This window comes from Bemisia tabaci, chromosome 1 (genome assembly GCF_918797505.1).
Source record: "Bemisia tabaci chromosome 1, PGI_BMITA_v3".
Classification (NCBI taxonomy): domain Eukaryota; kingdom Metazoa; phylum Arthropoda; class Insecta; order Hemiptera; family Aleyrodidae; genus Bemisia; species Bemisia tabaci.
In genome coordinates, this window is record NC_092793.1 from 34,662,678 (window position 1) to 34,676,722 (window position 14,045).

Sequence of the window (14,045 nt, forward strand, 5' to 3'; positions counted from 1 at the left end):
CTCATGATGGTGCCATTGGTCCTCTCTACAACCAGCTCTCAATCTCAACGAAAGCTCCTAAGGTTGAGATCGTAATGAAGAGGATCCCCCACGCTACTAGTCCAAGAGCCAGCAATGATTTATCTAACTTGAGAGTATAATAATTTTCACATACACTCTTAGATCGGGGTACTCGAGTGTAACACGAATCAGGCAGCAGTCCGCCTGGTCACAGCAGAAGGGTTCAAAATTTGAGACCCATCGAATTCCAAAAAATTGCGTAAAATTTAACCGGAAAGTATTATGGTTGATTTTGGTCTCATTTTGTAGGGGTGACTTCCCTGATTAGATATCACCTTGCTAGACTGTCGAACTTTGATGGGAGAGGGTTGCCAGACTGCATAAAAGTTGCCAAAATCGACCTTTTCTGCCTAGTTCATGTGAATGCGCAGTAGTCCAGTCAATCTATCAAAAAATAGATAGGGTTTTAACTTGCAAATTCGGAATAAAACTCTCCAACTACGCTAAGAAAAAAAAGAAAGACTTTCATTCTGCTGATACATTAACGCGTGCTTAGCGGATCTTTTGTTGAATTTTTTCTGTAAATGTCGGATATGCTACTATGGTGAAGTCAACATTTCCAAAATTGATTTGACTAACAATCAGCATTCTCATTAATAAAGCTCAAATGATCGTTTAAGAGACGTTAACTTTTTTTTCCGCGGGTTCGAAAAAAATGTAGACACTGAAAGAATAATGTCCAATAATAATTTTGCGAGACCTGGCGAAAGGGGGCAGGGTATGGGGATCTGGGAAGGGATGCCGAAACGGGTGAACTGAAATATTTAACTTTAATGTTTATAAACGAGACTCCATGCTTCAAAGCTGAAATGATACATCACGAAACCATATTAAAACCCTTACCTATAATATGACAGATCCGTGGTCCAGCATTGCCACCGATTTCGGTTGTTGGAGTCTCCAACTTCAAGCGCTCCTAACGTCTGTATAAACGGCCATTAGTCCAAAAACTTAGTCTCCTTAATAGCATTTTTTGCTGACTCTAATTTTTGTGTTGACCATTTTCGCCGAGAAATCGTCCAAAAGAAAGGTACTTTAGAAAAACGCAAGAAATTTTGATTTCTCAAATTTCCTGCTTTTTTCAGCGCGCTCTGGTAGGTGGTACATACATTTTATCGAAACTGTGATCCATATTACACAATCAAAATGTAACGTACTTTGGTTTCGAAAATAACCTCATTTCCTGCCGGACGCCTAGGGAATGAGCTATTATGATTGTTGAACAAAAAATGAGATTTGGCAACGTGTTTTCGAAATGGCGGCTTTAGAGGCAAAAATTGAAGGCAGCCAAGTTCAGATTCGATTTAAGCGCTAATAAAAACACAGGATACGTATGCCAGAGAGTTTTTGCTAGAATTTGCAAGTTAAACCCCTATTTTAGGATAGATTGGCTGGACTACTGAGCTTTTACATGAACTAGGCAGAGAAGGTCGATTTTGGCAACTTTCATGCAGTCTGGCAACCCTCTCCCATCGGAGTTCGACAGTCTGGCAAGGTGATATCGAATCAAGGAAGTCCCCCTCACAAAATGAGTCCAAAATAAACCATGATACTTTCCGGTTATTTACGCAATTTTTTGGAAATGAATTAACCCTCCCACTGTGACCAGGCGGACTGCTGCCTGATTCTTGTTACACTCGAGTACCTCGATCTAAGAGTGTATGTGAAAATTATTATACTCTTGGGTTAGATAATTCCATGCTGGCTCTTGGTCTGTATGCTGAGAGTTCACCTGTATGTACAGTCTAACTCTCCGTGTGCGAATAGAGAGCAAATACATCAGCAGGGTTACCACTTTGTGCAGAGTCTGCAAGGCAAAAGCATAAGAACTTATATCTCAAATTTCTGATGCATGCAAGACCTCCATTTTCCCCTAGATCAAGCCCTAATGTCTATTAAGTTTTTGTCTGTGTGTTTTATATCATATGCTTGTGATTTTAATCAACAGATCCAATATGAAAGCATTGCCATGAAATTCCAGCGGCTAGTGAATGATATCCAGTACAATGATGTCTTGTCAGAATTAAAACTGACGCTAATGCAAAAAGATTACGAAGAGAAAATCGGAAGTTTGCTGAGACATCTCTGTGAGCTTGAGGCCATTTTAGGGAAAGCTGAAGAAATGGAAACCAACTATAATATTGAGAATGTCATTGTCCAGAGAGATGAGGATGCTCTAGATCCTTACGTCCCAAGAATGCATCATCATGGTAAGAATATTTGCTTGATATAATTTTCCGTTCGTGTGATGGTGTGATTTTAAAGGAGGAGTATCAATGAAAGCCAAAATCGGCCCACTCCCAGAATTCCAAGTTTTTCCAATATTTTTCAGTTGATGACATACGAGGGTCATCCAAAAAGTAAGGTTCCCTACCTTGTATCTTCCAAACGAAAAAAGATAAATCAAATCGGCAAAAAGACACTTATTAGGCATACTCTAAGCTTACAACAAGCTCAAGTTTTTGAAAATCGGTCAAGAGGTTCGCGAGAAACCTTAATTTTACTGCGACAACCTCCTGTCACCGCGTGCCCACCTCCGGGGTCAGGATGCGTAGAGAGTCGATTATTTCAGACTCGGGAAGTCGCCTCTAAACATCACATCAACGAGAAATTTGAAAGTTTTGAAAGTTTGAGTAGGTCTTAACTTACGTTTTGATGTAGTCTCCACATCTATTTTGACATTTTGTGGTATCATTACAGCAACTTCTTGATGCCGTCCGCGTTAAAGCTCTCGCCCTGGCTCCGAAACTAGTCATTGACAGCGATCTGCACTTCCAAATCAGTGCTTTGCGTCGGGAAATTTTCCTCCAATCCTCCAAACTCTCTTAATTTAGACTTATATGACTATCATCTGTTCCCGAGCGGGTAACTTCAATGATGAAAAGCGATTGCTAACCGATTCAGAGGTATGCAGACCACTGGAAATGACTAGTTTCGGAGCCAAGGCGAGAGCTTTAACGCGGACGGCATCAAGAAGTTGCTGTAATGATTCCAGAAATGTCAAAATAGATGTGGAGACTACGTCAAAAAATAAGTTGAGACCCACTCAAACTTTCAAAACTTTCAAATTCCCTGTTGATGTGATGTTTAGAGGCTACTTCCCGAGTCTGAAATAATGGACTCTCTGCGTATCTTGACCCCGGAGGTGGGCACCCGGCGACAGGAGGTTGTTGCAGTAAAATTAAATTTTCTCGCGAACCTCTTGAACGATTTTCAAAAACTTGAGCTTGTTTTAAAGCTTAGAGTATGCCTAATAAGTGTCTTTTTACCGATTTGATTTATCTTTTTTCGTTTGGAAGATACAAGGTAGGGAACCTTACTTTTTGGATGACCCTCGTATATTATGGAAACATTTGCATTCGGCGATTGTCACACTTTGGTTTCAAAGTGGAGGCCCAAACTTGAATCGGAAGGTCAAAATAAATAAAAATTCCCGTTTTTTTCAGTGTTCCATATCAGATTTTATGGTGGGCGGTTAGTGAGCTTTGCATAAGTTGTTTGGGACCACTTGAGATGTCAAATGAGCATAGTTGGTCAACTAAGTCCTTTGGACAGGTCAAAAACAACTTCACTATTAAACATCGTTAGGGGGCTACATGAGTTCTCAATGTTTAAAAACACAAAAATGTTGATGAACAGTAATGTACTCACTCGTGCAAATACTTTTAAAAATGAAGGGACGTGTTTTGAGGAGAAAACACTTCAATTGTTAAGCAAGTGGTTGAATGAAACAAAAAGTAAAAGAGTTTTTTAGATTGCCAGAAATTTGTACCAGTCAAACAGTGTTTACTTAGACTAAATTGTAGAATGTACAGACAAACAAGGAATCTATTTATGGGGCACCCGATCTCGCTGTTTTTGTCTGACTTATTTATGAGTAACATGGAAATTAAGAGGGTAATAGTACGCCCAGATTTATTTTTGTTATAGCGCAAGTATGTCGATGATGAACTATCCAAAATCAATAAGAGTCAGCAAACCTTGACTTCAGAGTATTTAAATTCAATAAATTAGAATTTAGCAGTTTTATAGAAATTGAATGAAATGAAAAAATTTTAAGTCTTCGAATCATTTGAAATTCGAAAAGCAGTGATCAATAATGAAGCATTATTAAATGCTCGAGTTTATTTAAATCTTGCCACCACCCCTATTATTTATGTTCGTTGTTTGTTGATTGCTGCCCACCATGCATTAATAACCTAATTTCAAAGATTTGTGATGATTATTTCTTTCATAGAATAGGGTTGTTGCATGGGTGGGGGATATTAGAAGAAAAAAATTATGTCCGTTAGATTTTTTAGCGAGAAAAACGACGGTGACGTCCAAGAAGTTCTAAATCGAGTCCTTAAGCTCGAAAAAGCTCGCTAAAGTTCGATAAAATTGCACGTGAAAATGACGAATTCGCATTGGCTGCTGCGAAAATGACGTCACTACACATGAGAGCCTGGCAACGCCGCCATTACCCATATCTCGATCGTGTGTTTATCTCGTGGAGGTGTGCTGGTTTACCGTCTTTTAAGTACTCGTTTTTTCATTAATCTCTCCCAATTTTACTCTGGAATCATGCCTAAAGGTGTTCTTAACGGTTTTCGGAAAGCAGGCAAAAGATGATCACTGATAACGCATCATTGAACATAAACAAGGCAATCAGGGATTATGTTTGTGAGATTGTAAACACTCAATCTACGAATGAGCTCAACTCGACCTCTGATTGGCTACGAAGATCGGACGTCGCCGGAAAAGCCCGAGCAAGGCCGATTGCGACGGAGCGCCACCCCGACCGGCTTCCTCGAGAATTCGGGGGAAAATCGATTTTTAACTCAATTTTCGTTCTGAAAATCGTCGGGTGGGATTTGATAGCTTCGCCGCGGAAAGCTTTCATTCTGAGTGCCTTTTCGTGTGGTCTCCAGATGGGTTGTGTAGTGCTGGAACGACTGCTTAATTTCGTAGTAGTTGCTTTGGTTTTGCATGATTCAAGACCCGGCCCCACCTATAAGTAGTAAGTCTCTCTCGCCTCATTTAGGAGTTAGAGCTTATGAAACTAGATCGCAGCAGTTCGCGCCCCAACAAAGCGGACCGCGAGCAATGTATAAAAATATCAAAGCACAACCCAGATTCCCTGCTACCATCAAACCCCTATTGCACTAATGCACGCTTTTCACTGTCTAAATTGCTATTTAAACACATCAAGCACAACCTATTAAACTCCTATCGTAACAATGCACTCTCTTGCACCATCTAAATTTGCTACTCATTATTGTATATTTATTTATTTATTTTTTTTGTTTTTTGTTTACATATATTGCTGCTTGCTGTTTTTACTTTAAGTTAGTTTCTTACTTGGGTTGTTGCAAAGCTCACGGTCTAGGCCGCCACCCCCTGAATTTTTTTTTTCTTTTTTTTTCTATTTTTTTCTTTTTGCTTTTGCTCTTCTCTACTTTGCCAAGCTTGTAGTGACTAATAGATGTGCTTTCTTCTGTCAGTAAGTTGTTTGTACAGTGGTAGTGTTTGAAAGCTTAGAAGCTTCTAGAGTGTAGAATAAGTTAAAAGAGGATTTACTGTTTTGTTACTAAAGTGTATGTGTTTAGCAGAAAAGTGTCTGCAATAATGGAAAACTAGTATCAGTGACCGCGGGAAGTGTGCACATCGGGAAAATGCCTGGGGATGGAAGTTGCCTTTTCAGAGCATTACTACATCATAAATGGAGACGGTTTTCCCAGAAAGAGTACCTGAAGGAGGCGCGACTCGTCTAAGACTGATCATTTGTGAGCATCTGATCAAGAATGTGAGACAACCGAGTGTTTTATACAACGTACTTGAGACAGCCAGTCAGGATAGTGCATTCATGGAAATGAATTTTTCCCCCCCCCTTTTTTTCTCTTCTTTTTTCTCTCTTTTTCTCTCTTTCTCTCCTTTGCTAAGCTTGTAGCGACTAATAGATGCGCTTTCTTCTGTCAGTAGGTTGTTTGTACAGTGGTATTGTATGAAAGCTTCGAAGCTTTTAGAGTGTAGAATAAGTCAAAGAAGGATTTACTGCCTTTTTACTGAACAAGAACTGAAAGGAAAGTGTGTGTGTTTAGTGGACAAGCATCAGCAATGATGTAAAAACTAGTATCAGTGACCGCGGGAAGTGTGCACATCGGAAAAATGCCTGGGGATGGAAGTTTCCTTTTCAGAGCATTACAACATCATAAATGGTGACTGTTTGCCTAGAAGGAGTGCCTGAAGGAGGCGCGACTCGTCTAAGACTGATCATTTGTGAGCATTTGATCAAGAATGTGAGACAGCCGAGCGTTTTGTATAATGTACTTGAGACAGTCAGTCAGGATAGTGCATTCATGGAAATGAATTTTTTTTTTCTCTCTCTCTCTCTCTCTCTCTCTCTTTCTCTCCTTTGCTAAGCTTGTTGTGACTAATAGATGCGCTTTCTTCTGTCAGTAGCTTGTTTGTACAGTGGTAGTATATGAAAGCTTAGAAGCCTCCAGAGTGTAGAATAAGTTAAATGAGGATTTACTGCCTTTCTACTAAACAAGAACTGAAAGGAAAGGAAACCATTCAGGCCTTTTGCCAATTGTTTTCGTGCCAAGTTCATATATCTAATGAAAAAAAAAAAAACGTGTAATAGAGGTTGCTTGCGCAGTATACCAAGAATGTTTAATCATGTTAAAACAATGAGACGTGAATGCATAGTATCCAAGAATGCATCAAGCATGCTACCAATTGTGTACAGCACGGGGTTTATGGGGGGAGCCGTGTGTAAAGTTGGGCCTGAGGTGGGTTTATATGAGATAAAGAAACCAAGGATGTCCTAGCAGTCGCTCAGGTAACAAGCACAAGACATGGGAATAGTTAACGCTGAAAGTGACACAGCCTCTGTGCCTCAGATCTGGATTGATAAATTTTCCCTTTAAATCTTCCATGCAGAAGGAAACAGCATTAGCGGTCCTCTGCTCCCATCCAATTTTCCTTATCCTAGATTTTGTCCCCTGTGTGTTTCAGGAATAGTCCAACCGTTCGCTTTGAAATATAAGCATAACGAGCTATGGCCAACAGCTGGGGCGGTTGGACTTAAGGTGATTCGATGGACGCCATATTTTGTGTCAGAACGGCATGCGATATATCGCATCAATTGGTTCCATATTTTCAGCTACTCGTCATTTTTCTCCTATTTTGAGATCGCAATTTTGTTGTCAGGAGTCTAAAGCACTCACTTACCAATTTTAACAAAGAAATTCAACGTAATAAAGGCGTGGTTTTTTCAGAGAGAAAATATCGCATTCGAGTGCAGTTTCGATATCGGTATCGAATGCGATGTTTTCTCTCTGAAAAAACCACGCCTTTATTACGTTGAATTTCTTTGTTAAAATTGGTAAGTGAGTGCTTTAGACTCCTGACAACAGAAGTGCGATCTCAAAATAGGAGAAAAATGACGAGTAGCTGAAAATATGGAACCAATTGATGCGATATATCGCATGCCGTTCTGACACAAAATATGGCGTCCATCGAATCACCTTAATTCTTCTTAATTTTCGTTCTGAAAATCGTCTTGGTGTGCAAAAAATTGAGTCCGAAAATGATTCACCTGATCTTCATCTATCCATCCAGTTAAAAAATTGAGTCTTGTCAGAAAACTCGATTTTTCATGATTTTCTAAGAAACCTACATTAACACGAAGTTTAGATCGCAGAATCCCGTCGCCGTACGTAGTGACGTCAGAGCCGAGGCGCGGGAAAATACCCGTTTCAAATCACTGTTGAACTTTCTAAGCTTTTTCTCCATGTTCCCTTCGTCAGAAAATTTTTCAAAATTTTTTTTCATAATCAGAAAACCTCCAAGTTTTAGAAACTGAATTAAAAAAAATTCATGCAACAACCCCATTATTTTTCAAATAATAGTAATTTGATAAATTGTGATACTGAATTTGCAGTCACCATGATTTTCATCTGTAATGTTGAAGTGATAGTTATGATATGGATGTTATTATAGTTTATTATAACTGTATAGGGTGATTCAAAAGTCTCTTCCACCCCCTCTAACTTTTTACCTAATTAAGGCAAAGATTTAAAACTTGGGGGATGTCCTTAGGTCAAAGGGAGCTACTTTTAGTCCTAAAATTTTCAAGGGGGCCTTCTTGAGGCGGCAACTAACCCCATTTTTTGTTTTTCAAATGGAGGGACCCCCTTTGTCATACCTTGTTTGAAAGAACATAAAAAAGAAAACTTCTCGCGCAAACAAAAAGTCAATATCTCAAACCGTCTCAAAATGGCGGCCGGTTAAAGTTTAAGATGACCGAAAATTGACGCCGGTTGTTTGTCATTGGATATGCGCGAAAATTGGCATACTTGGGTATTTTGGCATGAGAAAAACGAATTTGACGTTAGATTTTTTTTAAAAAAACGATATTTCCAATACGGCCGCCAATTCAAGTTCAAAATTGCCAACTCGGTTTTTTGCTGATGGATTTGCTGAAACTTGGGACTTAGAGGTATTTTAGTATGAGATCAACACATTTGAAATTAAATTTCTAAAAAAAAAAAAAAAATTCGGCTATTTTGAAATTCAACCGGCGGCCATTTGGGAAATATTGGTTTTCTTAAAAATCTAACATCAAATTCGTTTTTCTCGTGTCAAAGTACCCGTGGACACCGATTTTTGCGCAAATCCATCCACAAAAAAACCGAGGTGCCAATTTCCGGACATCTTGAACTTTAACCGGCTGCCATTTTGAAACGGTTTGAGACATTGACTTCAAAGCGCAAGAAGTTTTCTTTTTTCATACTCTTTTGAACAAGGTATCCCAAGGGCGGTCCTCTCTTTTGAAAAAAAAAGTTGGGGTCCGTTGCCCCTCAAGGCGGCCCACTTGAAAATCGTAGGGGGGCTAAAAATTAGCTCCCTTTAACCTAAAAACACCCCCCAAGTTGCAAATTTTTACCTCAATTAGGAAAAAAGTTTAAGGGGATGGAAGGGACTTTTGCATCACCCTGTATATTTAATCCGACTAATCATGGGTGGCGGTAGCCACCTCCGGACAAAGTCAATGTTACTGACGATGGCCTGTAGTAGTTGAAATGCAATTAGCAAAGTAAAATTAGTTTTCCATGCATCTGATGGTATAATTTTAAACCACACTTACAAAAGAAGATGGCATGTTCTGAAGCCGGTACCTGGCTCCGGTGGAGGAGAGGAGGCTGCATTGCCTCTGCGCCCATGATGTCACTCCGTGAGACAGGAGTGGGGAAAAGGAGATCTGCTACAACGAAGAGGATGAGTTTTCTCTTTTCCTGATCTATTTATCTATCCTTATTTTTCAGGTATCCATCAAAGGCCGAGGATCCCTACTCAGTTTCTACACCAAACACATTCGAATTCAAATCGAACTTCAACGAAAGTGACGAAAGAAGGGAATAAACTCATCTTCTGTCAAGAAAAAAAGAGATCTAACTAGTGCATTTCCATCAGTCTTGTGGTTAAATTCAATGAAAAGCTTCATTCGTTCTCAAAGGAATTTTTAAGTCTAAAAGCACTAAAATGATGTCACTTTGAAATTAATTACACAAAGAATGTAGCTGCCCATTTATTCTCACTGTTTCAGTTAAGTAATGGAATCGGTGGTGTGGATATGTCTCAAACAATATCTGCATAATTGGTGGATTTTTTGTAACCTGTGAATATCCCTATTTTACTCTCTCTTTTCTACCCGGTGGAAATTGTTTTGTATCAGTTTGTCTCTAGCTGTGGAAAAGTGGAGGAAGTTATTTTTCCCTGTATTTTTTCTATCTTTTAGGAATAGAAAATTTATTTTAAAGTATGGATGAATGTCTGTTTAGTGTGACTTAATTGCATCAGACGAAATATTTGATCATACTTCTGTTGATTCGCCACCTTAAGAATTCCCATGGCCGCTTTGCGGCCCAACCCCTGTAAGCGCTAAGCACCTCCAAGTGACGCTTGTAGTGTCACGGATTTCTTTACTTGAGAGGAAAGACAATATAAAGAAACGCAAGAGACAACTAGCGTGGGATAATCATGAATGATATTTTTCCTAATCTAATAACAAAATTGAAGCAATTGAAATAAACGTTTTAAAGTTGAATGAGTTCATTATTTTATCAGGTGTCAATGTTTATGTGTGCACTTACTTACTTTTTATTCTTCGGTCCTGATCTTCTGGTTAAGAAACGACTATGATAGACTCAGACCCTATAGGTTTATCTTCAGGTCGAATGTGCAGCGATCGCGAGATGCAAACTTGTGTTGAGGGATTAAAATAAAAAATAAGTACGATGCTGCAGTTTACCACGTTATCAGCGCGTACTCGTGATTCCAACTTCGTGAGTTCTAGCAAGGAGGGGGAAAAAGAGAAAAAAAAAGAAAATGATCTTAGTCGTGTTTTAACTAGAAAATCAAGGCCAAAGAATAGAAAGTAAGAAAGTGCACACAGAAGTAAACGTTTTTATTAAAATCACATAACTAAGTGTTACGATGACTGCAAAACTTCCTTGTAATCGATGATGCACACTGTGCATTCCCCTCCTCCTCACTTTTGGCTCCCTGAATTTGAATTTTAAGGCTCTCTCTCAATCAACGTCTCGATATTGCGGCATACAGTTGACCGTGTTCGAAAATTGGTCGATTTTGGTCAACAAAAACCAACTTTACTAAAAGATTGGCATTGACTCTTATATTTTGTCATGACAAATGCGAGACGCACAGAGAACTATTTTTGATTGAGAACAAAGAGAAGTTCCAAGTCCCCCTTCGTATTTATCACTATTCCAGGAATCACTGCGATGTTTCCTCAGTTGTTTCCAGTTACAATTGTGCAAAAAAGGGCATGTTTATAAATTTGAGACATTATCTTGAGGGTACCATTGCATAGCGCGTCCTCAGTGCACAAATTACGCAGTAACATCACTGTAGCTCCAACTTTAAGCTTTAAACGTTGCAGCCGTAATCCCATGGGGTTAATTATGGATAAATATTCAGGTTGATAATGTAACATGAGGTCATCATTATCCGTGCCATCCCCATCTATAATCGTTGCTCAGCTGTATCCATCACACACTACAGAGTCATCCTGTAACTTTTCCAAAACCTTTTCGTTTAATTTGTCAACCTTGCAGTTTTTTTATGCTAGGAGCACACTATTTTGGAGGGAATCCTCTGAACATTTTTTATCGAATACACTATCAATATTGTCCTAAGATAGGATACTTTCTGGTACCTTCAACCAGTCGATCTTGTCGCCGTCAACTTTTGCCGAGAGACAGATTTTAAAATCCATGGCAGGGATTCATCAAATTGTAGATTTATTTGTTTTCGTCCAGAATGGGCTCTGTAGAAGAATGAAAACAATGGAGAGAAAACAGGGTAATCGTGTGAAAGGGTCAAAATATATTGCATAAACGCAGCTATTCCTGTCCCAAGGACTGAGAGGGTAGGGCCCGAAGGCATGAACCATCTAGGCCTCTAAGTTTTTTTTTGAGTTTGGTGAAATAAGTTCCCAGCTGACTCTGAGTGGTTGACTGTTGATCAGTCGTAACGCAGGTAAAATTGAGTGATTGATTGGATTTGATTATTTGGTAAAAAAGTAATGAAAAAAGAATTTGGAGAATAATTAAACGTTGTAGTAAGTAATACATACGTCTTATTTCATTTTTTGGCTACGCATTTTTTGGCTACGCTCAAACCGCCGGAAAAATTGTGGTATTTGGCGCTAGTGCAATGTACTTTCCAGTAGTTAAGTTGTGGAGTGACCACGTGCTCTTCCTGAATGCAACTTTTTTGATTTGTTGAGAGAAGAATGCAATTTTACAAAATCGCGAAGAGACTAAATTCTCTTTAATGCACTGGATCTCAATTTTATGGAAAATGCTCGCATTTTCATTCATGTACGTTTGAACGAAACCATGCGAATGAAGCTTCGTTTTTACGTGCGCACTCATGACCGCAGTTTAAGAGAGCGTAAGAAACGTAGTTAAGTTATTTGATTCCTGCTGTGCAATGACTTATTTAAAACAAATTAATTTGAAATCGTCCCAATACTCAAAGTGCCGCGGAAGATGTCTGGTTTAAAGAAAAACAAAGGAAACATCTGTTAGGGCACTGCCCTGATTGCCCCCTTCAACCTTACACGTGTTCACTATTCATTCACACTCAAGGGCTCGGGCGACTCTCTCGCTGGAACCCGTCGCAGGAGAGATGTGCGCGCAGGCACGTAATTTCAAGCGCGCAGGACGGAGAGCAGCACCGGGTTGTAAGGCCGGCGATGGAAGCTCATCCGAGCGCCTGAGTGGACTGGATCAGGCGGTGGGCGCCTGATAGGCAGTCAATCCGCGACAGTGGGCGCGGCGTCTTCAGTTTGTGCGCTTGAAGCGCGGTGAAGACCCCCAAGGGATACCCCCAGGGCTTGCCTAAGCGAATCGCTCGGACGGATATCGCGATGAGGCGATTGCGGGTTGCTCCGTGCAGCGCTGTAAGCGGCCAGGCACGGGAGCCACTGTGGAGTCAACAGCGTTGGGAGCTGGACTGAGAAGTCAACAGCGTAGGGAGCTGGACTGGGAAGTCGACAGCGTTGGAAGCTGGACTGAGAAGTCGACAGCGTTAGAAGCTGGACTGAGAAGTCGACAGCGTTAGAAGCTGGACTGAGAAGTCGACAGCGTTAGAAGCTGGACTGGGAAGTCAACAGCGTTGGGAGCTGGACTGGATGTTTCCTCTTGGAGACCTGAAAGAGAAGTGGTGAAAATTCACTTACCAAGGTGCTCAAGCTTGGTTGAGGAGTGAATGGTGGATCACACTTTGCATGGGCCGTGCCGCTGGGATGCCGTCAAAATCAGACGACGGGCGAGAGCGGCGGAACGTCTAAAGTTAGGTGCGTCAACGCGATCTAGCGGACAGCGGCGTCGCGACGCCGCGAGGTAGGGCGCGCGGGTTGCGGGGGAGCGCGGCCGCGAGAAGAGGAGCGCGGCGGCAGGGAGGGGGGAGCGCGGGTCGCGGGAAAGGAGCGACCGCGGCGCGGAGTCGGCCGACGGCGAGGCCGGTGCTGGCCGAGCCATGATCACGGCGTGAACATGTACCGCCCCCCATGAGGCCCGTTAAGGGCTCATCATACAAGGTAAAATGAAGAAAAAATTAAAATTCGCTGAGAACAATGATATTTACAAAGAAATTGAAAAAATTGACTAAGATTTAAGAAGGCTGAGAAATCGCTTCCAAAATTTAGTTTTAGAGGGTCCCAGTTTTTGGGGTTTGTCCCGGTCAGTTTCTAAGCGTTCATCAGGTATAGTTTCCTCTAATTTAGAAGCAACTGGCGGTTTAAGACATGATTGCTGTGACGTTTTTGTGCCTTTAGTAGATCCTTGTGTCAGTCCTTGCTCACATGAAGAGTTTTTGTTACTCAGCTGACGAGTATTTTTAGGCCGGACCGCGGTTGTCTCGCCTGCGGTATGGAGATTAGATCGTTCCTGGCACCATGAATCAAAGTTGGGAGATGCTAGTTGGGGACAAGCATCTTTCGGGAGGGGCCCTTTCAATGGGCGGCGTCTGACGGGTGGGGTGAAGCGTGGCTTCGCGGGTTTTTTCGCATTCTCTCGGAGAGAATTGTCGTCAGAGAGCTTATCTGCAGTGTGGACAGAGTTTAGCTTTCTGGTAGCTCTCCAAGAGATGCATTCTGTGGGCTTCTTCGGGAGTAACGAGAATTTAGAGGATTCTGTTTTTCTCCAATCCAAAGACTTGCGGGATCCAGGCTGGATCACCGGAACCCGGGGAGGTGTTGCGTTAAACAAACATGTAATTAGTGAGGTTTGAGTTCTTTCGCATGTCGGGGCTGAGCCCATCAGGACAGCTCCGAGGGGGTGTTACAAACATCGTGGGAAGCGAGGGTCCTAGCGGGTGCGGTGGACCGACGATGAGGGCAGAGAATAATTCTGCGCCGATCAGCACGTCTACAGGGCCTGGCTGATCGAAGGTAGGGTCGGCAAGGTTCC

The 14,045-nt window shown here is 41.2% G+C and overlaps 1 protein-coding gene across 2 annotated transcripts in view; it reads left to right on the forward strand.

The window, feature by feature from the left end:
• Positions 1-10,153, forward strand: part of cos (kinesin-like protein costa) — a 143,835-nt gene extending 133,682 nt beyond the window's left edge. For both annotated transcript variants that reach the window (XM_072300250.1, XM_072300248.1), the window contains 2 exons: positions 2,009-2,270; positions 9,372-10,153. In XM_072300250.1, coding sequence (XP_072156351.1) covers positions 2,009-2,270; positions 9,372-9,505 — 396 coding nt within the window. In that variant the 3' untranslated portion in view covers positions 9,506-10,153. The remainder of the gene's footprint in view (positions 1-2,008; positions 2,271-9,371) is intronic.
• The last annotated feature ends 3,892 nt before the right edge of the window (positions 10,154-14,045 follow it).